This window comes from Zosterops lateralis (genome assembly GCF_965231275.1).
Source record: "Zosterops lateralis genome assembly, chromosome: 5".
In the NCBI taxonomy this organism is placed as follows: Eukaryota; Metazoa; Chordata; class Aves; order Passeriformes; family Zosteropidae; genus Zosterops; species Zosterops lateralis.
Genome location: NC_139766.1, coordinates 25,757,539 through 25,783,655, shown reverse-complemented (window position 1 = coordinate 25,783,655; position 26,117 = coordinate 25,757,539). Strand labels below are relative to the sequence as shown.

General features: G+C 41.3%; 1 protein-coding gene across 1 annotated transcript in view; it reads right to left on the bottom strand.

The window, feature by feature from the left end:
• GABRB1 (gamma-aminobutyric acid type A receptor subunit beta1) overlaps positions 1 to 10,321 on the bottom strand; it is a gene marked incomplete at its 3' end in the record, with an annotated part of 107,917 nt that extends 97,596 nt beyond the window's left edge. Inside the window, exons 1-2 of the mRNA XM_083861597.1 lie at positions 10,230 to 10,321; positions 10,088 to 10,155 (exon numbers count right to left, since the gene is read on the bottom strand). Coding sequence (XP_083717723.1) covers positions 10,088 to 10,155; positions 10,230 to 10,302 — 141 coding nt within the window. The 5' untranslated portion in view covers positions 10,303 to 10,321. The remainder of the gene's footprint in view (positions 1 to 10,087; positions 10,156 to 10,229) is intronic.
• Positions 10,322 to 26,117: the final 15,796 nt, after the last annotated feature.

The window sequence follows — 26,117 nt, the reverse complement described above, 5'->3', positions numbered from 1 at the left end:
GGACTGCAGGAGTATTGTTGTAGATATGTAGGAACAGATCAGCTGGGTCATAAGCCACGACGCTGTGTTGAAATAACTGGTCACAGGGGATATATTCTTTTTTAGCTGCAGGCTCTATGCCTTTTCTTTTCACCTCAGTGTGCAGAAACTTGCTCACTGTCCAAATGAATGCTCATACTATGCATTTAATTCCCATACTATCCCTGTAAGGTAGAAATCTTAACAGAGAAGCAACTGAAGGCCAGAGATATTGAAACAAACAAGCCAATCCAAAAAGTCACGTAAGAACAAAACTCTTTGGTTCCAATTGATGTATCTCCCCTGCAACTCTTTCCTTCCATAAAGCAAACAGCATATAACTGCTGTAGGCACTGATCTGCTGAACACAAGAGTGAAATCTAAGACACTGGCCTCCAAGACACTTTCTGAGCATGAACCAAGTCATCTGAATCACTGCCTTTTCCCTTGGAATAAGGACCTCCACTCACAGCTTTGTTCTGCTGCTACAACGACTGTTGTGATTGCCAGGAGGAAGAGGCATTAACACCCACACACTTCCCCAGTTTCAATGCAAAATTCAAAGCTCCTACTATGGATCCATTTTGATTTCTTTATTTTAAAGTCATATATACAAATAAAATAAAAGGTAATTGATTGCTACCTACAAAGAACAGAACAGATTCCCAGTTGTGACTTTTAAAATTTGCATGCCATTCTGATAATGTGGTTGTGGGTGTGAATAATAAAGAAGATGCATAGGTAGTTGTTCATGTTCATTTTGTTTCCATTGGAGCTGGCTCAGCATAGACTAAGGAGACTGACGTCTCAGGTTACTCTTGGAAAGACTGACAGCTTCTTATAACAACATTTAAATTATACCATCATAGAATGGCTATGGCTAGAAGGGACAAGATCATCTAGCTCCAACCTCCCTGCCATGGACAGGGACAGCCTTCATTGGACCAGCTTGCTTAGAGCTACAACCAACCTGACCTTGGACACTTCCAGGGATGGGGCATCCACAACTTCCCTGGGCAACCTGTTCCAGTGCCTCACCACCCCCACAGTAAAGAATCTCTTCCTCATATCTAATCTAAATCTTTTTGTTTAAAGCCATTAACTACTGTCCTGTCACTACATGCCCTTGTAAGAAGTCCCCCTCCATCTTTCTTGTGGGCTGCTTTAGGGGCTGGAAGGCTGCAATAAGGTTACCCCTGGCATCTTCTCCAGGCTGAACAACTCCAGTTGTTGCTCCATCCCTCTAACCATCTTGGAAGCCTCCCCTGGACTTGCTCCGACAGGTCCATGTCCTTCCTCTGCTGGGACCCCAGAGCTGGATGCAGCCCTGCAGGTGGGGTCTCACCAGGGCAGAGCAGAGGGGCAGAATCCTCTCCCTGGCCCTGCTGCCCACGGGGCTCTGGATGCAGCCCAGGACACGTTTGGCTCTCTGGGCTGTGAGTGCCCATGGCTGGGTCATGTCCAGCCTCTCATCCACCAGCTCTCCCAAAACCTTCTTAACAGAGCTGCTCTTGATCTGTTCATCCCCCAGCCTGTGTTGATACCGGAAATTGCTTCAATCCTTAATTTAAACACTAGGCTAGGATGAATGAATATAGCAGGAGAAAAACTGGAAAAAAGCTTTAAGGAAAACCAAACTGTCTTCAAGCCAAGACTCTGCAATGACAGAGAATATATTCCTTAGAGGATAAGAGATTTCTTGTTTTTTCTCACTTGCTCATTTTCATTCTTTTTTTGCATTTTTGCTTCTCAGAGGCATCATCAATTAAGCATTTAAAAAAGTTTTTTCTTGATGTCTGTGTATGTTCAGAACAGTTCATTTTGTCTTGAGTTTACTCATGTTACCGGCAGAATTCTTCCAAAAAAATGCAGTTACTGCGGGAAAGTATAATCACCTTGAATAAGGTTGATTTGATTCATTACTGATGCAACTTCACTGATTTTCAGAGGAGCCTAACCAAAGAACAAGGTGAGCTGAGCACTTCAATGCTCCACGTACTCCAGAGAAGCCCTTTGGAGCTGATATTCAGAAGCAGAAGTATAGCTAATAAATAGGAATAATCTTTTCCCCTACCAAAATGTCAAATGCATTTTTCTTCTATAGCATTTCTATAAAACATGACTCAAGAGCACACGTATGTATGTATAAATCTTAGCTAATAAAGTATTTCAACCAAAGTGTATTGGTTCAAAATTGTGTTTGGCTTGCTGTTGCATAAAGTTTGTCCAGATTCTTGCTCCAGAGCTCTTCAATATCGCAACACGTTGTACTGATCACTTCTGTTAACTGGAAGCTACATGGAATACTGACTTTCCATTTTTTGGGATTAAAAATTGCAAAATTATGCATACTAATGAGTTTAATAGATTCATAATGTTTTAAGTACAGAGCTCCATATTTTTAAATTCCTTTTCATAACACTGTGCTGAATTCTTCACTACTGTAATCACTTGGATGAGAAAAAACCAGCACAATAATTGCTTTATTGCAAGTTCCTTCTAGCACCACAAACATCCTTAAAAAAAACAAGTATGAAATTCATAAAAAATGTTGCCTGCATTGTAAAAGATTCTATATAATACTATAAAAAAAAATCAAAACCACAGTATTGGTGTTTCAAATCTTTTGAAAAGAATTAGCCATCTGTCATGACAGCAGCCTGACCTGATGGGCCCTGCAGAGCAGCAGTGAGATCAGCAGGGTCCCTGCTGAGCCAGCAGTCCTTTCCTGCCGAGTCAGGCCCTGACGCGATTTCCTGGCACAACAGGTTGTCCTCAGCAGCGCCTCTTTCACTTACTTGTTCTCTATGATCTGGAGCACCACTGTTGCCTGGATTTCCAAACAGAAACTGTGCAAAAGTCATTGAAACCATGAGGTTTCACAATAAACCCAGGTAATAAGCCAGCCTGATATATGTCGGAATCATCTCCAGATTAATATTTAACTTCAGAATTTACAAGTGTCTGTCAATCTCATGTTATGTTCCCTTCATAGGAAACCAGTGACAAAGCTGCACTGCCTGTGAAACGCGCTAATGCGAATGAAGCCTCCGAACCTCATCCATTTGTCTCCTTGACCCACGTACTATTTTGATCAGTTAATGGTTTACAAAAAAACCCACTGGTTAAAGAAAGGATAAATCATAACAGAAGAACACAGGAGGATATCATTCCAGGCTTGGTTATTCTCTCACAGTGTTGAAGAGCAACAACCCAGACAATTATAAAGAAACAATGGTTTAAAAAGCATGTAAACTGGAGAGCTAAATTGCTCCTGTAAGCTGCTGATTAAACTGTTGAGTTGGTGTAGTTAATACATACTTCCTTTTAGTGGTATTGGAAGTTTTATCTGTGAGCAAATTCATTGAAAACATGGGATTATCAGCATCTAGTCCACTTGGATGGGACAGGAATCCTCTGTGCACTGCAATAATTAGTACTTACAGAAGCTTCTGAGATAGATACACAAGCATGAACACATCTAACTGCCATTGACTCCTAATCATGTTACTTCAGTTACACTGAGGAGGCTCTTCAGGTTAAAAATATGCTGGGAAATTAACTGCACTCCTCTTTTAATATGATTAAGATCCTGCAAAATATTTAGACACCATCTATCTGTTTCAACAGTTTTAACTTTGCTAACTCTTCTGTTCTTTCTATAGGCAATTAAAAAAGACATGACTGAAATTCTTCCATCTCAGTCAAATGGATTGATGAGTTTTAAGGGAGAACATTTATTCGAACCTTTAATTAAATTTGGCAGTTAATCTGAAATCATTCATCTTTGCTTTGAAATTATGTACTGTAACATGCACATTTAAAACCATACAAGTCAATCTTGTTATGAGGTGGATGTCTGATTGATAATGCAGCTTTCTAGAAGCTGCTTTTGAATCTTTTAAATTACCTTTCCTTGGTTCATGACATAAACCATTAAGGATTTGCCCCAGCAGAGGATGAAACCAACCTCAGTGTGACTCCTCTGGCCAAAAGCAAGCATTGAATCTTGAAAGGTTATTGTAAAAGCTGGTAGGCAAGAAATCTGATCTACATTCTCCATCCCACATAAACCTTAACACAGTTATTGCTTAAAGAAATAATAAACTGCATTATCTGGTATTATTCTGCTAGATTATTCAGTGACTCCTATGACCAATTTCCTTGTGAACATATTAGCAGTAGTTTAGCCTTTGGGGTGGAAATAATTTCATTTTAATATGTTTGGTTGGGTTTTTTTTGAGCAGTGACAGAGTTACAGGCATTTTTTTACATGAGAGAATCCTACAAGCATGAAAGTCCATACCTTGAGATCCTGGGTTCTCTTTCTAGAAGAAAATAAGGAGTCTTAAAGAGCACTAAAGTGTAAAATCTTTCTGGTACCCATCTTGGACTTTTTTATCACCTGCCAGAAGACCTTATAGTCACTGCTTTGGCTTTTATTGATGCTTTAAAGTACTGGACACTTAAGATGAATGGGGGATGAAAAACCACAGAGAATTCTCCCAAGTAGCTGCTATTTGGAATACAGTGATCATTTTCACTTCCACACAACTAAAAAGCCTATCTCTTTGCAGGTATATCCCTTATCTAATGAAGTCCTACACACCTCAAACTGGATGTTAAGCTTCCCCTACTAACGGGGAGGGTGTCACCCTTAATTTCATAGGCATCACTATGATATGATTGATTAACTGTAGATTGTGGGAGTCAGAAGAATTGCACTTGTGGGGAACTGTGAGTTTATCATTAGACAGAAGAAATACATATTTTCTGAAGGGCATTCACAGCTAGCTTGTGTAAGCCCTGAAATCAGAAAAGTATTGTGCCTGTCAGCCTAAAAAGAAAATGCGGGCTACAGCTTATATCAACCCTGAAGCTAGTCTCAAGTTTGGATTTCAATGTTTGAAAAACTAAGATATATCAGATTTCTGGATCATATGAAACGACATTTCCATTATTGCTTTATAAGTTTTACCTATTTATCAATTTTATTGCTTATTCTTGTCAAATGAAAAACTATCCAACAAAACATCCAATAACGGTGACCCAGTTGCTTAACCTGGAGCTGTCCGCTTCTACATTCATTCCACATTTCACTCTCTAATATAATTACTCCTGTTTGGAATAGACAAAGATGAAATGATCTGGCCTTTATGTATTATTACTTGATTAGTTTTTTCATATTTGCTGAAAAAAAATAAAATCAGTTACTGAACATTCTTATTAATATTAAAGTGCCTTTGAATGCCCCTCATGCTCTTTAGGACAGTTGATATGTAATAAAAAAGTATTTCTCCTTTCTTCTTCTGCACTACAGCTAAGTAAATTTTCATTAATAATTATTAAGCTGTATGACTTTTTAGAAAAAAAAATAGTTTAATCTGCATGAACCTGTTCAGGTAAATATATTTAGACCAAGGACCATTTATTATCATTTGTGTTGCCACACTGGCTGGAGCTAAAGGAATTTTTGACATTTTGGTTCTATATGAACCAGACTTAGAATTACAAAAAATGAGACTTGGCTGCTCTGATGCAAAGAGGCGTGAGATGGGGTTTGTAACGCCAGTTTGGTTCCCTAGAATTTATTTCCTATGTTGAGATTCAAAACAGCCACCATGCTAAATTCTCAAATACTTCATTAAGGCCAGAAGGAGGAATAAAATGTGTGAAATTCTGGCTCCGCCAGTAAACACAGCTTAAGTCTTTCTCAATCCGCAAAAAGTGCCTTAAGACAACTTGCATCCATATGCAAAAGTTCTTCTACCACTCCTGGAGCTGGGGTCTAACTGCATGAGCAGTGGCCTGCCAGGATTAATGGCCAAACGTTCAGTGCTTTGGTTCTAAGTGTTACCCAGCTCAAGTGTTTAAGCCTACAGACTCAGCTTCTCTTGGCTAAACATCTACCACTGTAGGATGCCACAGCCACCTGGGCTAACATCAGCCCTAAAGTAAGGGGAAGGCCTTTGCTCCTTTGCTCTTCCAGGCCCTGGAGGCTTCTGTGGCAAACTGGGAAACGTCTGTATATATATATATGTATATACACACATATATGTTTATGCAGTTGGCTTATTTAATTATCAACTTTACAAAAAGGATAGGAAAACAAAAAAAAGTGATTGGTTTAAGCTAATATAAATTCTTCCTGGGGTAAAAAGTTGTTACCCAATGGGTTGGGATATTAAATAAACTCATCTCTGCAAGATTTGTGGCTTATTTGGGAGATCAGATAAATATAAGAGTCTTGAATACATGTTTAGAGAAGCTAAAGAATTATACATTCTTTGCATGCTTTCTTTTACCTCTTTTTGCTGGGACATGAAACCTTCAGGCTGTGATCACAGAAACCATCATCAGTGTACCATACTGTAAATCAGTATGGTACGTCAGGAACAGTGTTCCCAATACAAAATAAAGCGGGTTTTTTTGGTGTTGTTGTTTGCTTTTTTTCCTCTTTGGTGTCTTTTTAAACTACTCTATGAAAAGTTCTTTATCATATGCTTTTTTTTTTTAAACTGTAGGACATGTGCATGACTTTTTTTGTCTATTATGAAGGTTCGACCACCTTTTCTTTAGTAACAAACACATTTTAGAGAAAATTACAGCATCTACTGCATGTGAATTTTTTTAGAGTCCAGCTATTTCTCTCAACAGTTTCTTAGTACACAAAGCAGTATGTTATTAGTTTGCTTGCCCTGAAGCATGACACTAATTACTGCCAATCAGTCTACCCATGCTTATTCTTGATGTACAAGCAGCACCTTCTGCCAACCATATAAAGGCATCAGAACAAACCAGACATCACAGCAGCTTTACAGATCTAGTCATAGCGTGGTTCTTAATGAACTCTATACGCACGTAAATGTCCATTATACTTAAGGAGCTCTGTCATGAATGAAAATTAGCTGAACAGAGTCATTAACTGAGACAAGGAGAAAGGTCACCTTGTGCCTTTGGAAGGCAATACTTCCACTTACTGTAGCAAGACTACAAATCAGATGGAAAACTAAACTAAAACTTATCTCATGGTGTATTAGGGAGAAAGCATGGTTAGAACCAGGCAATGGTGACTAGTATGTTTACATTCTACTTCTCCTGCTTGCCTGTTGTATGACAAGCTCTTCAGATTATTATCTGCAAAAATCAACATAAAACAATGTATCTGATGTCAAATGAGTCATAAGAATGAGCGTTTCAATTAATTGTTCTGTCAAAGCCGGTATGGTAACTTACCATGGTATTACTGAACTATCAAGCAGGTATAAACCAATGCTATTTAATGACCTGAGGAGATGAGGACTGAGTACTAAGGAAGAAAAACCAGAGCAGTTGACTTCAAGACTGCAAGTCTTGTTTCATTAACTGATTAAAGTATTTCACAGTAGTCTCATAGATTAGAACAAGCCACTTCAACCAGCACAGCTGCTTTAACAGACTGTTACTACTATCGGTGCTCACAGAATTCAAAATAATTCTGTTGCCTATATCTCAACTTTTTACCCAAGGACTGGATGTGCTTGGACATACAAATCAGCCTGTTGACATGGCAGACAGTCTACAGTCATGACCATGTCTCACTCAACACACCAAAGGAGAACTCCTCCTTCGTAGCCTGTCTCTCTCTCTCTCTCTCTCTCTCTATAGTCTTTATTCTTATTCATGCATTGAGACTGGAATACAAAAATTAACTCTGCAGGCACCAAGACCGGGAATATATCTCTCTGTCACTCTGGATATAAGGTTTCAGGTTTCTGAGGAAAGCCAAGGGATAAGACAACTCCCTCCAATACTGCTAGGGTGAGACTGACTGAACACTGGTGGGTCCAACCAGACTCTCTTGCCAGGAGGACCTCACGAGATGAGGGTATTGCTCTTGTGGCTCCTATTACTGGCTTCCCTCAGCAACAAAACTACCCTATAGCTGGAGGACACTGTAAATGAAGATCTTCTGAAAAACATTTCTGACTCTAAAGCCACGAACAGTAGCTCTTACTAAATAAATTTTTAAATAAAGTATGACAGTTTAAAGGAAAAGAAGACAATGACTTACATGTGACTGCAACATTATATGTGACTCAAGGCTTGATTTCTCACAAATAAAAATAAGTACCAGGTTTTTATGAAGTAAAAACCCTTTTCTTATGCCAAGATATTGACTGCATTGTTTTTGCAATGATGGATGAAATTACTGATCATTGCCCGAAACCAGGCAGACAATCTCTAGCAACACAATAAAGACCTTGCAACACAGAACACTAGATAAGGGAATGTACAGGTAGCACTTGTGACATTGGAAAGCCCTTTCAAAGTGATTCAGAATGAAAACTTCATATTTTGCCTTCAGGAATGGCTACAACTACAGCTGGGACCTGTTGCTTCCTTCCACTGTGAGATGTGGCATTTTATGAAATGAAAACATTTTCTTGCTTTTTGACCAGTTTTAGTTAAGCTTTCCCCTACATGCAGAGATTATTCAAAGAATCTATTTAGCCTATAACTTCCCTTTCCCAGAGGCTGTGCAAGTGTTAGAACAGAGAAAAAGCTTTGACAGGCACAGATTGCAACTAAGAAATGCTGTGAACTGCTGCAACGCAATTAATGCCCTGTGAGATTGCCATTGGAAACTGTCACATCCACTTCCTTATAGATTAACAGTTTCAGGTGCTGAGACTTTACAAGGTAAGTTGTGGACTTTTCAGAACAGGTGTTTTTGTGTTTTGCTCTGTTTGGCTTTTTGCAGGTGTGAAAGCAGCAATCCCACTACAGTGTTGTAGAAATAGCTTGGAGTAGATTTGCTCATTGACTATTTTGATAAGGTCTTTGTTCTGTTTCCTTTGCCTTATCTGTGTCATCTGTACCATGTTCCTCCCTGAAAGTACAATACAGCAACAGGAAGACCAGGAACTGAAACCTGTAAAATGTTCTCTTTGTGTGGCATTAGCAGTCTGCAGACCTTAATGTGCAACACACCACCTGACAAATTCTATTTCCTCCCCACTCTACCGTGCATATTCATAAGCAAATAACACAGTTACACATAAACAGAAGCTGTGATATATATAATAAACAACAGAAAAAGACTAAGTACGAAAACAACAACAACAACAACAAAAAAGAGATTATTTTAATGACAGCTAGTAACTAATATACCAAGGAAGAAATTTACCCACTTTTGGGTAAACTACTTCAAATGGGCAAATATTGCCCAGTGAAATAAACTGCTGATCAGGATGGAACTGTAAGGTTTTTGAGCTTCTTTTAACTAAGTAGGAGCTCCCATATGTACAGAAAGCATCTGAGATTTTTCATGTGAGATCAAACATAAGAAAAGAGTGAGAACAAAATGCCCATGATGCTGAATAATTCAACACGATTTTGTGTAACATTCAAACTTGCAACTGATTTATTGTTTTCTTTTGGGAAAAGACTGTCAAATGAGGCAGGCACTAAAGTCACATTTTTGCTCTTTAAACCTTCTTGTCTATTAGAATTCATTCCTGCAGGAGAACTGAAATCAAATGCAGTATGTTTCACACCTGTAGCTATGAGACTTTTGATAGCTGGAAACGTCCTTATGTACTTATTTTGCAGTGTTGTTATTTTTTTCCCTTCTACATGAAAGAGTTTTCTAGAAGTCCTTCTCATTTTCTCTTTGCACCTTTTACTCAAGGCTACTAGCGTGCGAGGTGAACTGTTTAACTCTTTAAATAATTTAACATGAAAACATGCACATCTGGCCATCTGCTGCTACAGCTCAAGAAACTCCAGCATTTCCGACGGCAGCTGTGGCTACGCCAAGGGCAAACCAGGGCAGGAGGGACCCAGAACCTCAAACCTGCAGCAGGTATTCTGACCAAGCCCTTCTGAAGTGCCACCGCAGGCATGCCAACACCATCTCACAAAGGCAAATAACTTTTCCTAGCAGCTGCGGCGTGCTGGGTTATTGTGCGGCGATGGCCGTGGCTCGGTGCCCCCGCGCAGCCCCGGGGCTCCGGCAGGCCCCGCTCGGGAGGGGCGGCGCGGGGGCTCCACCGGCCCGTCCTGGCCCGGCCCGCGGGTCACTCACCATGTTGACTTCCGAGACCACGTCGATGCTGGCGATCTCTATCCGCATGCCCACATCCACGGGCGGACCTGCGGGGGAGCGGGAGGCGGTGTTAGCGGACCGGGGGGGCCGGAGCGCGGGGCGGGGGTCGCGGGCGCCTCACCTCCGAAGTCGGGGCGGAGGCGGATGTCGTAGCCTTGGAGCAGCCTGTCCACGGTCTCCTTCACGTAGGACATGTTGCTGGGCCCGTCGGCGCTGCGGGAAGAAGCACAAGGGGGTTAGGGAGACGGCCGGGCGGCCCCGCACACCTCCCTCCTCCACCGCACCCCGGCGGCGCTCACCTGCGCGCCGCGCACGCCACGGCCAGCGCCAGCGGCAGCAGCAGCGCCCGCGGGCCGGCCCGCCGTGCGGCCGCCCCCATCCCAGCGCTGCCTCACGGGGGACGAGCCGCCGACTGGAACTTGGCGCGGAGCGAAGAGGAGCAGCGAGTCCCGAGAGCGGAACGCATGCGCGGAGCCGAGCGCCGCGGGCCCGGGGCGCCCCTCTGCCCCCCCCGGCACCGGCACCGGCCGGGCCCCGCCGCGGGGGATGAGGGCGCGGAGGGATGAGGGCCGGGGGGCTGAGGGCCCGGGGGCTGAGGGCGCGGGGGGCTGAGGGCCCGGGGGCTGAGGGCGCGGAGGGATGAGGGCCGGGGGGCTGAGGGCCTGAGTGGTTGAGGGCGCGGGGGGCTGAGGGCCCGAGTGGTTGAGGGCGCGGGGGGCTGAGGGCCCGGCGCCGCAACAGGTGCGGCGGGAGCGCTGAGGGCGGCGGGGCCCCGCGGCTGGCGGCGCACAGCGGGACCGGGGCCCCGCGCTGCCGTAGGGAAGGGACCGCCACCTCCAGTCTCAGCCCCCGCCGCTGGAGCGCCGGGTTCGTGTCAAGAGATGGTGAATAATTGTTGTGGGCGCTCCGGCGTGAAAATTCCCCTCGGTGTTATGTTAGCCATAAAGTGAAAGGGGCACGGCAGATCGGACAGAAATGGCACGTTTCTGCCATAGGCAGCGTTTTGCCGAGCGGCGGAGGCTGGAGGAGGCGCCCGCCCGCGGAGCGCTCGGCTCTCCCACCGCGGGCTGGGGGCGGGGGCTGCCCCGCAGCGGTGCCCAGTGCCCCGGGAAACTGATTTCTAGATGCAAATTTTTAACCAGTGTAACTGATCTTGCGTTTAGAGCGCGATTTTCTTCTTCCTTTTTTTTTTTTTTTTTTTTTTTTTTTTTTAAGGCTCTCGGAATGGATGCTCTAACGTAACCTGACCTCTCTTGTGCATCGTTACACAGTGACTGATCGGAGCCCTGTGAACAGTTTATGTCTTTGCCGGTGCCGCTCGCTTTCACTGCACCGTAGCGCAGCAGAAATAACATTTATCCCTCTCAGGTTCAACCCGTTTCCTCTGTGCGCTTCACGGTCCCGCGTGCGGTGCCCCTGGGAAACGTATTGGATACTTTTGAGTTGCTACAGCAACATGCAGAGTTGTTTCTGAGAAATGGCAGACTTGGTGATATTTTTTGTAGCTGAAATATGCTACAATATATGAAAAATGCTGGATTATTGATACAGTTTGTGACAGCCATTCTAGTGATAGTTTTGAGCATCTTTTGGAACAAACTTTTGAACTATACGTTTTTCTATGAAAATTTGTCACTCTTGGAAAAGGAGCACATCATGCTTCCTGAGTGATTGCTTTGGGAGTCTTTCATCTCACATGTGCTTTCTCCAACCATAAGTAGACGCATTTATGAAAATAATTAATTTATTAATTCTTTGTAACAGTGTAGAATAAATACTTTCTTTTTTTCTTTGGGGCATTTTATATTTTTTTCTTTTCCTCTTCTAGTTCAGTAATTAGCTGCTGAAAAATGTGACCTCCCAGCTTAATTTGAGACTATAGGATTGCTGTTTGGAAAGAGTTTTGTTCACTTATAATTTTGATAAAAACACTCCATGTGACATAGTTCTTGCTTCAGGATGTCTTTAACAACACTTTGTACAAAGAACAAAGACATCTAAAATGAATGGCTATGGGGAAGGGGCTAACTCTCAAATATTATGACTATTGTTTACAAACATTTTCTAAAAGCTTATACAGGTGATGAGGCATATGATCTGTTTTTGACATGTTCAAATGGCAGCTGCTTCTGCAGTCAATAAATTCAATTCAAAACCCAGCAGTGTCTTTCTGTCCACTCCCATGGGGTTTGCTTAATCAGTCAGGCTGAGTTAAACCTGATGGGTACTCAGCAGGGCTTTTGGGCATCTTGGAATTTGCTGAGCACCCCACAAAATAGGCAACTAAGTAGATGGCTAATTTGCAGTTTTGGAAATCAGGCTGCTTAGTGTCCAAAGTTCTAGGAACTTAATCTGTAGAACTTTGCCACTAGTTTTCAATATTTTTAGTTTTCTTTCTCACCTCTGAGATATGCAGTTTAAATCTGTGTTATTAAATAAGACTGGAGATAGCACAGCTGCTATAGCAAGAAAAGCACATGTCCTCTGCATGGAAGTGTCTACCTTGACAGAAATAATTAAGTATTTCTATTGCCATTACCTTTCTTGCCCACTCTGTCAGTGAAATGAGCTCCCATTTGAGCCGCCCTGAGCAGGTGACATTTTGCAGCAATTATATCAATAATATAAATTCAAAATTTTAGATCAAATTTTTTTTAACAATCAAGCTGAATTGTTGGGTTTGAAAACTATAAAATGAAACCTTAGAATTGTGAAATAATTCCCTGTACAGGTAAAAACCAAATCTTGCTCATATTTATACATAAAGAGGCAGGTAACAAAATAGGTCACTTATTTCATCTCCTTAGTGATAGTGCTATTGTTGTTTTATACCTGCAGTAATCCCCTGAGTCAAATAGAGCTTGAGAGCCATCTTCTCAAATGACAGAAAACTGCAAGCTGGAAGTACTTTTAGTGTGCCTTGGGGATTTCAGTGCAGCAGCAAAGCTGCACAGATGACTGAGAGGAGCTGAGGACTGACATGCTGAACTTGTGCTTTACCCTTGGATCTCCAGACAGTGTGATATTGCTACACACTGAGACCACCTCACCCTGTTTCCCTTTCCTTTGAGTCTCTCAGTTAGCCCTAACTCTTACTCAGGAAAGAAGATACATATCATATCCTCTTTGTGCTCCATTTTAATCCCTCTTTTTATATCCTGTAAAGATCAATTAAGATCATTCTAATGCACATTCTACTTTGTTTTAAAAGACTGTAAAATGCTTAGGACAGTTCTTTTAAGAAATTAATAGTAAATATTAAAACTGTGAATCAAAGTTACTTTTAATAGTCAAAATGAGAAGAGAATATATAAGCTATAGAATTTTGTCCTGTAATATCTCTAGCCAGGATAATTTAGTGAGTCTTTAATCATGTCAGATAAATATCTGTACTACTCATTTGAAACCCATTCTTAGATTTCCCGGCTTTTTGTTTAGACCACCATTCAACATCCATTCTTAACATTACAGAATTTGCTTCCTCTCAAGATGTGCATGCTCAGCACTGCATCCCCAATGGCAGAAAGTCCTACAGCAGTAAATTTTCTTTGCCCTCCCTCCTCACCACCTATGGGAAGCAACTTTGCAGCAAAGTTCCTTCATCCCACATGTGAAAAATTCAGAAGCTCCTTCTGCCTCTGATTCTGGCTCAAGAGAAATAGTAGGGGCTAAAGAGTAAGGTTTTTGTGCCAGTTGCTATAGAGATTATCAAAAAAGACAATCTTTAGCTTCAGAGAACAAACCCTTCACAGTAATTTATAAAGACAAGCTACAAGTGTTCAGACAGACATGAAGAAAGTGAAGGCAGCAGTTAGTCTGTATGCATTTGTATAGTTTTAATGGGCATATCAACTAAAAGGAAGCACTCATCTTAAGTGTTCTTGGAAAAAGGAAGGCAGTTGATGGCAGCACTGCAGAAACTGGTTTTAAGGAGGCTTTGAGAGAACAGAGACATATGAAGTATGATATGGTTTTGATTTCTCTTAAAAGGTACTTCATCAGATGCTTCCTTTTATACCGCTCCTAAAAATTGGGTTTTATCAGTAGAAGCAGTATGTCAGAAGCAGGACAGAAAGAGTTAACATCTGGTGCTTTATCCTGGAGAAATTGAGCATATATACCCTTTGATTACAAGCAGCTCCCTTGATTTTAAGAAGTGGATGCAAACTGTGGCAAGGTGTTTATACATTCGTAGGATTGAGCTTTTGATTGTGCTTTTTAGACCTGCTCCTGTCTTGATTTGTACAGGATTTCTAAGAAACAAAACACTGTTGGTGGAACGGCTCAGAAATTATTTTTCTGAAAAATGGATTCATTTTACCCAGCTTTGCCTTTTCATTGTTTTCTGAAGCAGCTCACTGCAAAGCACTATTTAAATGATCAGGTTTTATGAGTAGTATTCTCACGCTCACAAGCAATTTACCACACAGAGCCACTAGAATGCAATGTGTCTCTTTGTCCCATTTCAGTGATGTGATGCACTCACTGCAAACACTTGTGAATGTGAGTCATGTAAATAAGAGCCTAGCTTTTCTTCTAGCAATAAGGAGATAGAATGGCTAAATTTAGTCACATATGCAATTTCTCTGGACATATAGTCCATAAGTGTGTAGCTCAGAGAGTTCCTTTCTCAGGAAGAACTAAGTAAAAACTGGAAAATGAATTTTTCTTTGAAAAAATATACATTTTTATATACTCTCAAGAAATTTTGAATTAAAATATATTCCTGAACAACAAGAAGACACTGAGCTTGGCTCTGCAGTTGAACAGGAGGTAGGCTACTCAACTTTCCCTTCCAATTTCAAGTGTTTTGTGATCTTGTGGCTTTCTGCCTCTACTTCTGGTTTATAATTCTTCCACATAAATGATAGTTCCAGTTCCTTTTTAATCTCCAGTAGCCTCTGCTTATTTGGTGTGTTGTATTGCTGAGAAGATTGAAGATCCTGGCTACTTGTTCCTCAAAACTAGTTTTACATTAGAAGTTTTGGGGTTTTGACTTAAATCTGATTTGTGATGAAAACTGGTTCTGAACACAGGCCTTTTCTATTGGCCACCACTTCCAGTTTTAATATTAAATCTACCCAAAAGTATTCTCAGTGCACTGAAGACCCAGACTCCAAATCACATACTCCTCAATCAGCCAAATTCAGTAAGAAAGAAAACAGACATTTTGGTTGAGATTTTATAGTACTTGTTTTTTAAAAGCTTCTGCCTATATATGGTAAAACTCTAAAAAGGAAAAGCTAGAACGGAGCCAAGAATGGGCATAACAAATAGAAACAGAAAACAATTGCTTTCTATTTATTTCTAAACAATGGAAACAAAGAGTTGCACCTGCCTCAACAAAGGTAGGCATTTTATATTTCCACTCATTATCAAGGCAATCTGCTGCTTCCAAAAACAGAGGTAGCAATAAGAAAAATTTGCATTGTATTTCAGGAATATGTTTACAAATATGTCACCTCTTACATTTAAGAGTGAGTTTTATGGAAAGAGCAAAATATAACTATAAAACCTGCCAGACTGAAAACTTGCAGGATGTTTTCTTTGATGATGGCAAATTCGTTTGGAATTCTGTTGTCAATTTACAATCATGAAAGTGACAGCATTAGGTATCACCATGCACAGTCATACCTACGCTAGGAGAAAACAAAGTGGGCATAATTTTAACAAATGAAATAGTCCTACACACCAGCTGCTTGCACACTCCTTTCTTGTCTCAGGAGCACATTTGAAGAGTGTGATAGATGCTTCTGGCTTGCTGAAATAAAGAGCACATGTGAATATCTTCTGTTGGGAGTCACTTTGCCATCAGGGAAGTGTAAGACAACAAGTAATTTTACTTATCTCTTTAAGTGATGTAGGGGTGCAGGTCTAAAATCCATGATTTATATATGTCGTGTGGGCTGGCAGCAGTCACTGGATGTGGTCCAAATACTGAGAAATGGATTGCGCCCTGTCATTTTTGCTGCTTTTAAGTAGTTGAAAATTAACTTTAATTTAAAGGCTAAAATAAGTGCAAAGTTAAGAATTTGAAGAAGAAATTAAACAAAAAGACAGAGAACTGATAAAGTTACTCCACCAGATCACAGAACTGTGAATTGTAACTAATTTTTTTAGCCCCTGTTGGCATCTCTTCCCATTGTGGTGGGCACAGGGGCACAAGGATGCTCCCATGGATAACTGCTCTGAGAAGAGGTGTTCAGGAAGGACGTTTCAATGGCATGAGGTATTGCTTTATTCACTGTTCATACATTTGGAAAAGACTGAACTTTTTATGGCTGCCTTCAAACCCAGCTCAGAGGATGAAACCATTATGACCTCTCTTTTAGAGCAATCAGCAGCATGTTAAAGCTCAGGAAGCATTAAAAGGTGAGATAAGGGATGCAGGAGCATCCCCTTGTTCCCTTGAGCTTCTCTTGAACAGCATCAAGCATATGCATGCTGTCAATATTAGCTTTAGTTTTAGTACCATTTTGAGACAGAAGTGAATAGAGGTTGAACAAAGATTTAGTTTTGTGTGTAGAAGAGGCCAAAGGAGCAAATATCAATATATTAATAATTTGGAAACCTTTCTCTTGCATCTTTTCCTACTGTAAGGATGGTTCTGAAATCCTTCACATGAGCTGACTTCTCATATTCTCAACCTCTTCATTGTGTCTTCCTTTGTCTTGCTAAGTGTCTCCTTAAGTGACTTGTTCTTTGATTCAGAGTGTTTCTCTCCCTTCACATGGTATATTAAGCTTAATTTTTACTTCAGCTCTGGATATTATCAAGGTTTTAATTTCAGAAAATCTGCAAAATATTTTTCAGTGAGACGTGCTAGGCCATGTGAGTGGCAGACAAGTCAAATCCTTTTCACTCCCCTTTCAGAAAGCAAAATGTTGCCTACCTGTAGTCAAATAGAGAACCAAAGAGTTAGAAAATTTGTATAAGAGGATTAAACCACAATAATGAGGCTACAAGAAAACAAAATATTTTAAATATAAAGAAAAACCCAACACTATAGTAACTTAGGAACTCAGAATGAAAAATGCAATCTTGTTGTGATCCAGAATCACCTGCATAACTGGCAGGGGTTTTGTTTATTTCAATGAGTGTTGGAGCAGGACCTAAATGACCCTTGTATCTAAATCATACGTAAGTCAGGGTAGATTTTTACTTCTTCGTTTTGGATAGGGAAAAATCACATATTGCTTTCGGTTAATAAGACAGCAAAGGCGCCTTATCTATCCTCTTAAAACCATTCATCTTGTGAAGTCTGCCTCCTGGAATAGTGTATTTGTCTCTGTTAAATATTCAGATTCCTTTTTGTCCCTTGGATTTTCCACCCACTCATTTTCACCCTCAGCAGTGGAAGTCTTCATTTCTCATGTCTGAGTGGGCAAAGGGGTGAGGGAGGTGATGACGGAGGCCTGCTCATGAAGACAGGGTGCTTCTCAGATAGTGTTAATCTCATGCATTCTCATATCTGTGTCCAGCAGAGAAATATTTAGAAAGCTGATTATGTATTAAACATCTAAAATAAGACACAAAGTTGACAAAATGTCTAAACTACTAAGGACATGGGTATCGGTTAAATACTGACCTATATGGTAATAATACCAGTATTTAACATAATAATGTTCCTATACTTCACATTTTTAATTCACTGTGTGCATTTGAACTAATTAATGCCTTCAAATATCCCTGCAACATATAGAAGTCTTTTCTAAAATTTGAAGAACAGGAAATTCAGATATGGAGGTGTGGAAATCAAAATTTTAAATGCAGATTTGGGTATTAACCTCCACAAGGTCTGTGTCAGTCTTATGTACAAATTGATGCATATAGAATGAGCTACACTTTTTAGAAGATTTGGCTTAAATAACTTACCAAAGGTCACAGAAATCAGTGGCAGAGCTGAGAAAAGATCTGAAGAGTGCATCTTTAAAGGTAAAAAACAACTGAAGTATAAAATTGTTTCTGTTTTTAAGTGTATTATGCCCTGTGAATTTTAAAATTATAATAATGAATTTTTCCCATGCTATAATTGAAAAATTCAATAAGTACAATTCAATAGTACATAAGACATGAAATGCTGCAGCTGCACTGGATCAACCTCATGGTGTACACAAACTAGCACACTCTGTGACTGTGTCCACGAGTTTATATTGGTACTGTTGCAAACTACTTAGAGAGGACTTGTCACTGCACATCAATTACCTAATTATTCATACACTTAGATAAAAGCAAAAGGCTATTGCACTTTGTCAATTATTGTACCTCTTTCATTCTGCATAAAAGCAGAATGAAAGAGGTACAATACCCTCCCTTCATAAGAAATACTCCAAGGATAAGAAATACTCCAGGAAAATTCAAAAGGGTGAGGAACTCTTCAGAAGCTCTGGACCTACCTGGTCTAACTTTGAGGCTGGCTGTGCTTTTTGGTGCTTTTTGAATCTATGACTTCTAAAAGTTAGTTCCAGGCTGAATTGCACTGCAATTTCCCTTTGTGTGGTAATCATTGTGTGGGAAGGGGAGGAGGTAGAGACTATATAGTGGATAGATAGGGGGATTGTGCAAGAGGTGAGTTAGCTCCCCATGTAGCTGTAGAATAGGATTAGCTCCCTCTTGGGGACATGGGCCTCCTGCTAGGCTACCACTATAAAATACCTCTCTGGGTGAGTGGTGAAGATCTGGGAAGATTATGAAAGGTGTCTAACAAATATCTTATCTTGTCCAATGGTCTCAGCTGCCATTGCTGCCAGTAGGAGGGAACAGCACTCTGCACTTCCCAAGCAGTTCTCAGCTGCTTGAAGATGATACTCAGATACATTTCAAAATACTTCAGAGAAGTACTTCTTAATATTTTCTCTTTTCTACCTGCTCATCTTTACAGCGTTTTCTTCATCTGATGCCTTTGTATTGATGCGTCTAAGACAAAACCGCCCCACTTGTGCTGCCCACTGCTGCTATAGTGCCCTTTCCTTTCTGAGGACATGAAATTTTTCCTCAGTAACTTTGAGATGTGAGTAATGCCACTCCATGCAACAACCACCAGATGGTAATGAAGAGCAGACTAGTTGTGTGTCTTCTGTAGATTTAGTGTATTACCACAATGGCAAATTTTGCTTTTACAAGCATAACTTACAGGTCTAAACACCACTTTGTTCAGTTGTTTACCTCTGGGCCAGTCTGCTTGGCAGCTCTATTTGCATCAACTCCCCAATCATTCTGTTTGCTTTTATACTAAAATATGTGAAAGGAAAGATTCTCTACCTAATGCAAAAAATGCTGATATTATTATTTAGTACAAAAATATTCTCATTATAAGGAAGATTTTGACTATATTTGATGTACCACTATATGAGCTATCTCTTGTAGGAAGGTAGATGCAGAATACATTTAACTGACTGTATTCCTTGCTTCTTCTGCTGCCATTATATTTCTCCAAACATTATGAAAGATGTACCTCTTTCAAGGTAGAAAAGAAAGTCTGTTACTGTGGATGCTTGACATCACCAAAGAGACCAGTGTTGAGAAATGAACAAAACCAAAGCAGAGTTCTTAGCTGAACGTCATTGTCAGTGAAGAGGTGGTGCTGAACACAGCTTGCCAACCCCCCAGCATGGCAACATGAAGGAAGAGCAGCATAAACAGAGCCTCTTAAGCACTGCTAGGGTAGTAGCCCCAGACTTTTGAGAAACAGAAGTCAGCCCCACAGGGCTCGTGAGATTCAGAAGTCTCAGTTTGCTTACCTGCCTGCAGGATTTTGCATTCTTTACAAGTACTGCAGTACTTGTAAATGATCTAGATAAAATTTTCAGGTCTTTTTCTGGCATTATACAATACAGAGACTTTACGACTCTTTCCTTTCCTCCTTTTAAAGAAAAATGAGGCTCCTCCTCATTTGGTGTAAGCCAGGCACCAGGAAGGCAGGAAGAAAATCACTAGAGCTGTTGCCAATGGCTTCACTGTGAGTCAGTGGCCAGGCCTGTGGCTCCCATGGAATATTTAAGTCATTCCGCAGGTATCTACCCATGACCCATATACTTCTGGGATTAGTACCTACATTAGACATGTAATGACTGGGAACAGTGAAGCCTTGCAGGAAGGCAGTTTGTTGGTGCATCTTCTCTTTTGTTCCTTCTGGGAGCAGTTGCCAGCGGCAGGATGCAGCTGTCTTAAAACCAGTAGGCAGAGCAGCAGACTCTGCCTAAAAGCAGGAATCTGAAGGAGACTGCATGTGGGAGCATCCAGCCTTCCTCCCCTCTCCTTCTGAACTATGGCAGCCCCCACAAACATCCCCTGCCTCACCCCCCGCCTCTCTCTGCCCTGCCTGTCACTTCTGAGTGCTGCAGAAAGTTTGCAACTGTTGCTTGCAGCAACCAAAATTTTTGACACATTTTGCATTAAACGTGGGAACCCTGACAGGCAAAGGCAGGATACAGGGCAGTGGCTTCCCAGATTCTTCCCCACAACCTTGGCTGCCATGTCCTTCACCTCAATGAAAGGGAGACAAATTTGTATTGCTTTTAGGAAAATCTGCATTTCTCCCTACATGAACAGGTTTTTCTTATCTTATTTTTCTGGAGATGCCCATTTTAGAGATAGAAATCAGATCTCCTTGATTCCCCACTTTGCCACTGAGGACATGACTGCAACTTGTCCTGATGGCCCTGGCTGCAGATGTGACGTGGGTCAGTGACTTGCCAAACTAATATGAGTGTGTGTGACGGGGAAGTGTTTGGGTCAGATGAGAAAGAAGAGATGAAGGCACGTGAATCCTCTAGTTCTTTCTCCATGACAACACTTTTTGCCCCAAATTGCAGTTCCTGCCGTGAATGCTTTCACAAACACATTTCTATTGCAGTCTGTAGAGTAGAGGTCTCCTTAAATATGAAGCTCACAGTTTACCTCCTTAAACATCCATGTGTCAATCACTATAATCCATATAAATCTCCTTGCAATCAGTAATAGCAATATATGCATATATATATATACATATATATACACACATATATTTGGTACTCAAAGGATTTTCTAGTCTTCTTCTAAGCAATCAAGGACATATGTGTTAAAATAACCATGGTACTGTAGAGCAGTCTTGTAAATACCATATGTCAGAGGAAAAAATACACAGTTAAATGCATGTCGGCATCAGCTCCTGCAGTTTCGTAGGAGGTCTGGCCATGAAAGTGAAGCAAAGCTGGGCCAGCTGAAGGTTCAATTTTACATAGAACTTATGCTGTGCTCTGAAAAGGCAGATGAGGAGGTGACTAGAAAATTGACCTGGGACACAGCAGACTGGAATTAAGCTCCTGTTCAGCTGCAAATTTCTTATATTGGAAGCAGTGACTTTTCATACATTGTGTTGCATTGCCCCTTGAGCTTCTTGTATCTCTATTCAAAGCAAAACAGAAATAATAATATTTTATTGTATCCAGTCCTTACTTATCTTGTTTATCTAGACTGTAAGTTCTTTAGAGATGTAAGTGCATAGGTAAAAACTTTGTGATCAGATACTGAAATAGGAACCTGGAAAGAAAACTTCTAGAACTACATCAGGAAAGGGAACTACAGGGAAAGCTGGAACTGGAAGAAAAGCCAGAAAGAGCTTATGCATCTATCTTACTGTTCCCAGAGCAGAACTTAAGTTTCAATCAATAAACCTGAAATCTACATTCCTTACACATAAGCACATCAGTAGAGGTGCAGTCAAGGCCCACAGTGTCTTGGTATCCCCACTGATTGAAAACTCTTCCCTGAACTGGTAGTACAGACTTTCCCTGTACTCCAGATCAAAGTTTGATAAAGCCAAGACACGTAGGTTTCTATGACCTCTTTAATTGATGTGGATGTTGGAGAAGAAGGGAATAAAAGACACTTTAGTTAGTACAGTAAAGGTATCCATATATTTTCTTGGTCATCTGCCAAAAGTGAGATCGGGATATGCATTTTCCAAAGAATGGATACTCAACCCCTGATTTTTAAAAAAGGATTTATGTGAAGACAAGTTGTTTTTTCAAGACTGTAAGAAACTCTACTGATATGGATAGAAATAAAAAACCCAAGAAATCCACGACTTAGCTATTTAGATAGAGAACTATTGAGATACTTGGCAGTGATCCCAGTTTTATCTTCTCTTTTCTAAGAGAGGTTTTTAAACTATGTAACATATAGCTGGGCATTAAAGATTTTCACAGCCTTTTCAATATTAGCTTGTCTGTCTTCATGGATTTGATGCCAAAACTAAATTAGGTAAAAATCAGCTGAATAATTAAATTTGCTGGGAGAAAGGATGGAACTTATATTTTACCTATGTAATCTGTAGTGTTGGTAGAGCCTATAATTTACAAAAGGGAAAAAAAAAAACAAAAACAACAACAAAAAAAAAAAAAAAAAAGCTGAACCAAAAAATACAAACCCATAAATGTTAGATAGTGACTAACACAAGGAAACAACTGACTTCCTTTTTCTTTCCGCTTAATCTGATGGTAAAGTAGAAATAGGAAGAGAGATGAGAAAGTCTGCTTCTCTGTGTTGTGACAAATAAAAAATGATTAAGCTGTACTTAAGATCCATAGCTTTGGATAAACGTGCTTTTGAGGCTTGGCCAGAATGTCTGTTTCATCAAAAATCATTAGTAGGATACATGAGTATAGGGACAGTAAAAAAAAAAAAAATCTATTTAAAAAATTCAAGTGCTTTCTGAGCATATGGAGCCTGGCAAAAATAGTCTCCTTCTTACAATAGTCCCCGATGGGTGAGATTTCTTCAGAGAAATCTTGGAAGAATTGGTGGTAAAAGCAAGAGAAGCTGGGAAAATACTGAATTCAGCAAACACTTTTGGGGACCATCAATCCAGCCTGTGACCACTAAATCCTTATTGGAGTAATCAAATTATTTTAGAGAGATGGTTTAACCCAGATATTCTGTGAAGAGATCAAAGACCATTTAAAGCTGTACTTTTCAAAACAGCATGCATCTGCTGGTGAAAAAGAAGCACCTCTGGAGTTTCTGTGTGTCTATGCTACAAACAAATTACCAAAACCCCTAGAATAGCTCTTAAATTGTAATTCAGAAAACATTGAAATTAAGGTGGGGAATGCATATATCAGAAGTCATAAACAAATCATCAGAGGTGCTATATGTGGCTTACAGGACTGTTTACTGTTTTTGAACTGCTTTAAGTTTCCTTCAAGTCTAGTTTTGTAAAAGCTTCATTAATCTACAAATGATACAGTTTTTCAGATATCAAGGGCAACAGTCTGGTTTTGGTATTAATCTTATGGATTTCTTGATAACCATCGCTGGGTTTAAGAGACATATTAACTCATAAATTTGAGATGTGCTAGAATTAATTTCATAGATTTAGAGAAAGTGAATTTTCATTTGCACTTGTAGGAAGTTTTAGCACTTGTAGGGAGTAAATGCACCCATGTGGCACCAGATACTGCATTTATCGAACCTGAGGCAGGCTTAGTGGGACAGGAGGGCACTACATTTTCTTAGAAAAAACAACATGGGCATCATTTTAGAAGCCATGAGTATTTCTTGCCCTTGCATGGCATGCCCACAAGTCTTTTAGGCTGATGTTACCTTTACTGAATGTTACTTCAGTTACTTCACTGAAGTACCTGTACTGAAGAGATGAAAGGTATCAATAATATTGTTCTTTGTTCTGAAGAACTTACAAATCATTCAAAGACAAGCTCACTTCCTAGATTTGATGAAAGGGGGAATTTATTTGATTTCTAGCTGGAGTAGAACTACTGACTCCAGGCATGGATTTGAGAGCAGGTTGTGTGATAGCATTTCTCAGGACGTTCATGTGGTGAGATCATTACTGGAGAATACCACTTGAATTTTCTATTTCATGCAGGTGTCTATACATATCCAAAAGGTATTAAGGCCATCTAAACTCAAGGGTGTCCCCAGCTCTGCCTGGGTGTTTGTTTTCTTCCTCAGGAGCTGCAATAAGTGACAGCGCCACATAGCCACACTTTGCCCCAAGTTTGTGACTAGCCAGCAGGATTCTGCCCAATTCTCAATTACCCTATTGCTCTCACTTTAGTTTTTTGAGTTCCACTTCTGCCAGCAAAATTTTTCTGAGGTATCCTTATATAAGATAATCTCACTAGAAAATATTTTCAATATTCTGCAATAAGGGTTTACTTTTTATTTCAAGGCAGAAAAACTAGTCACCCTCTTTATTGGAGGCCAGTTCTCAGTGTCCCTCTGGTATAATCCATGCTAGACCAGATGATTGATCCTGAGAAAGAAACACAATACTTTACAGAAGATCTCAAGTGGCTGATTAACCCAGAGAAATTTATCTGACTCTGGTGAAATTAGACTCTGAAGAACTGTGCATCCATCCTTGTGTTGTTCCTGATCAGACTGCTAATGGAGACAGAGCAGTGGACTCTGGCTGTCATGCTGGTTTTCACCTGTCTATGGAGTTGAACAGGCTGCTCCTAGAGACTCATCACGGGAGCTGAAGTGACCTTAGCCTGACATCCTACCGTCTGTGTTGTCCAGGTTTGTAAATACTGCACAGAGCATGTGTGCCATCCATAGGCAGGCTGCCCCAGCTGGTGATGTTTTGGCAGCACATTTGTCATTCCACTAAGGCAGTCAGATCAGGATCCTGTAAAGCAGTCAGGAGATGAGATCCTTGTCAAAATCTCAGGAAGCAGACTAGTAATCTGCAGAGGCCTAAATAGGACTTTTAAAATTGGAAGCAGAACTGAATGCCTAGACAGAGTTTTTTGAAAGATAAACAGCGTCAGCAGGCTAAATGGATTTCAAGCACAGCTTTAATTGTTTTTCAAACGAATCAGCAAAGGGCACCCTAGCTGGAACAAGCTCTGAAGTACAATCAGGAAGATTTCAAGTGTACAGTAGTTTTGAAGATAATCAGGCATTTCAGTGCTAAAAGATACTGCAGCAAGTAATGAATAAAGACTTTTTACTGTCGGCATTGACAGTACTGTAGTCTTTGAGTCAATTACAATACCTGCCCTATGTGCATAATGAATTTCACCACCCTCATTAAAACTGACATGCACACTGATTTTGAAACCTCAACAATTATATTTACAGCACACCTGATCAGAACAAATTGTTTGTTGCCAACACTTACTGCGTGTGGAACACTCCCCTTCCCGTTCTTTCTTTCTTTCCCCTAGTCCTCCTCCTCCTCCACCCAACCACCTCAATAGCCTGTGACAGACTAACAACACTTCTGAGTGGATTTTACTGTAATTCCTCAGAATCCCTTGGACCTTGCATAATGGAATTTTTTTGGGTCACCAAATCATGTTTCCTAATTATAGGAATGATAAGAAAAGAAAAAAGAAAAAACCCCACCAGATATAATGTGAAACGATTCCCTTGTTCTAGCAATTTTTGCGTTTAGAAACCTGGGATAACCCACTCGCTTCCATCTGTTTTGGGCGCGCTCTGTTTTAACCTTGAAGTCAAAGCTTTCCTTCACCTCCTCTTCCACTCTCTCTCCTGCCAGCTCCTCTCCTACTGGAGCGGAGAGACCCTCCTGCTCCCAAACCCTCTTCGCTGGGGAATTCACGCCCCCGCTCGCCCCCGCTCTGGGTTTAATTCCCCTGGCGGGCAGCAGAGGCGACCGGGACGGGCGAAGACTCCGCCACCGCGGCCGCCCCCGCGCCGCCCCCGCCGCCCCCCCGCGCTGTGGCCGCCCCCCCGCACGGGCCCGGTGTGAGCGGCCGGGCCGGGCCGGGCCGTGAGGGGAGCGGGGCGGGGCGCGGGCCGCGGGCGGGGCGGGGCGGGGGCGGGAGCGGCGGGAGCGGCGCCTGTTGCCCCGAGAGAGTTAACGGCGCGGGGAAACTCGCCCGCCGCTGCTCCGCCCGTGCCGGGCGCTTGGCAACCGGGGCGCCGCGCATGTGGGACCGCCGGGGGCCGCCGCCCCCCCGCCGGGCCCCGCGCCCCCCTCCCCGCCCCGGGCACGGCGTTTAACGCGCCCGGCCGTGAAGTATGGCATGCAAGG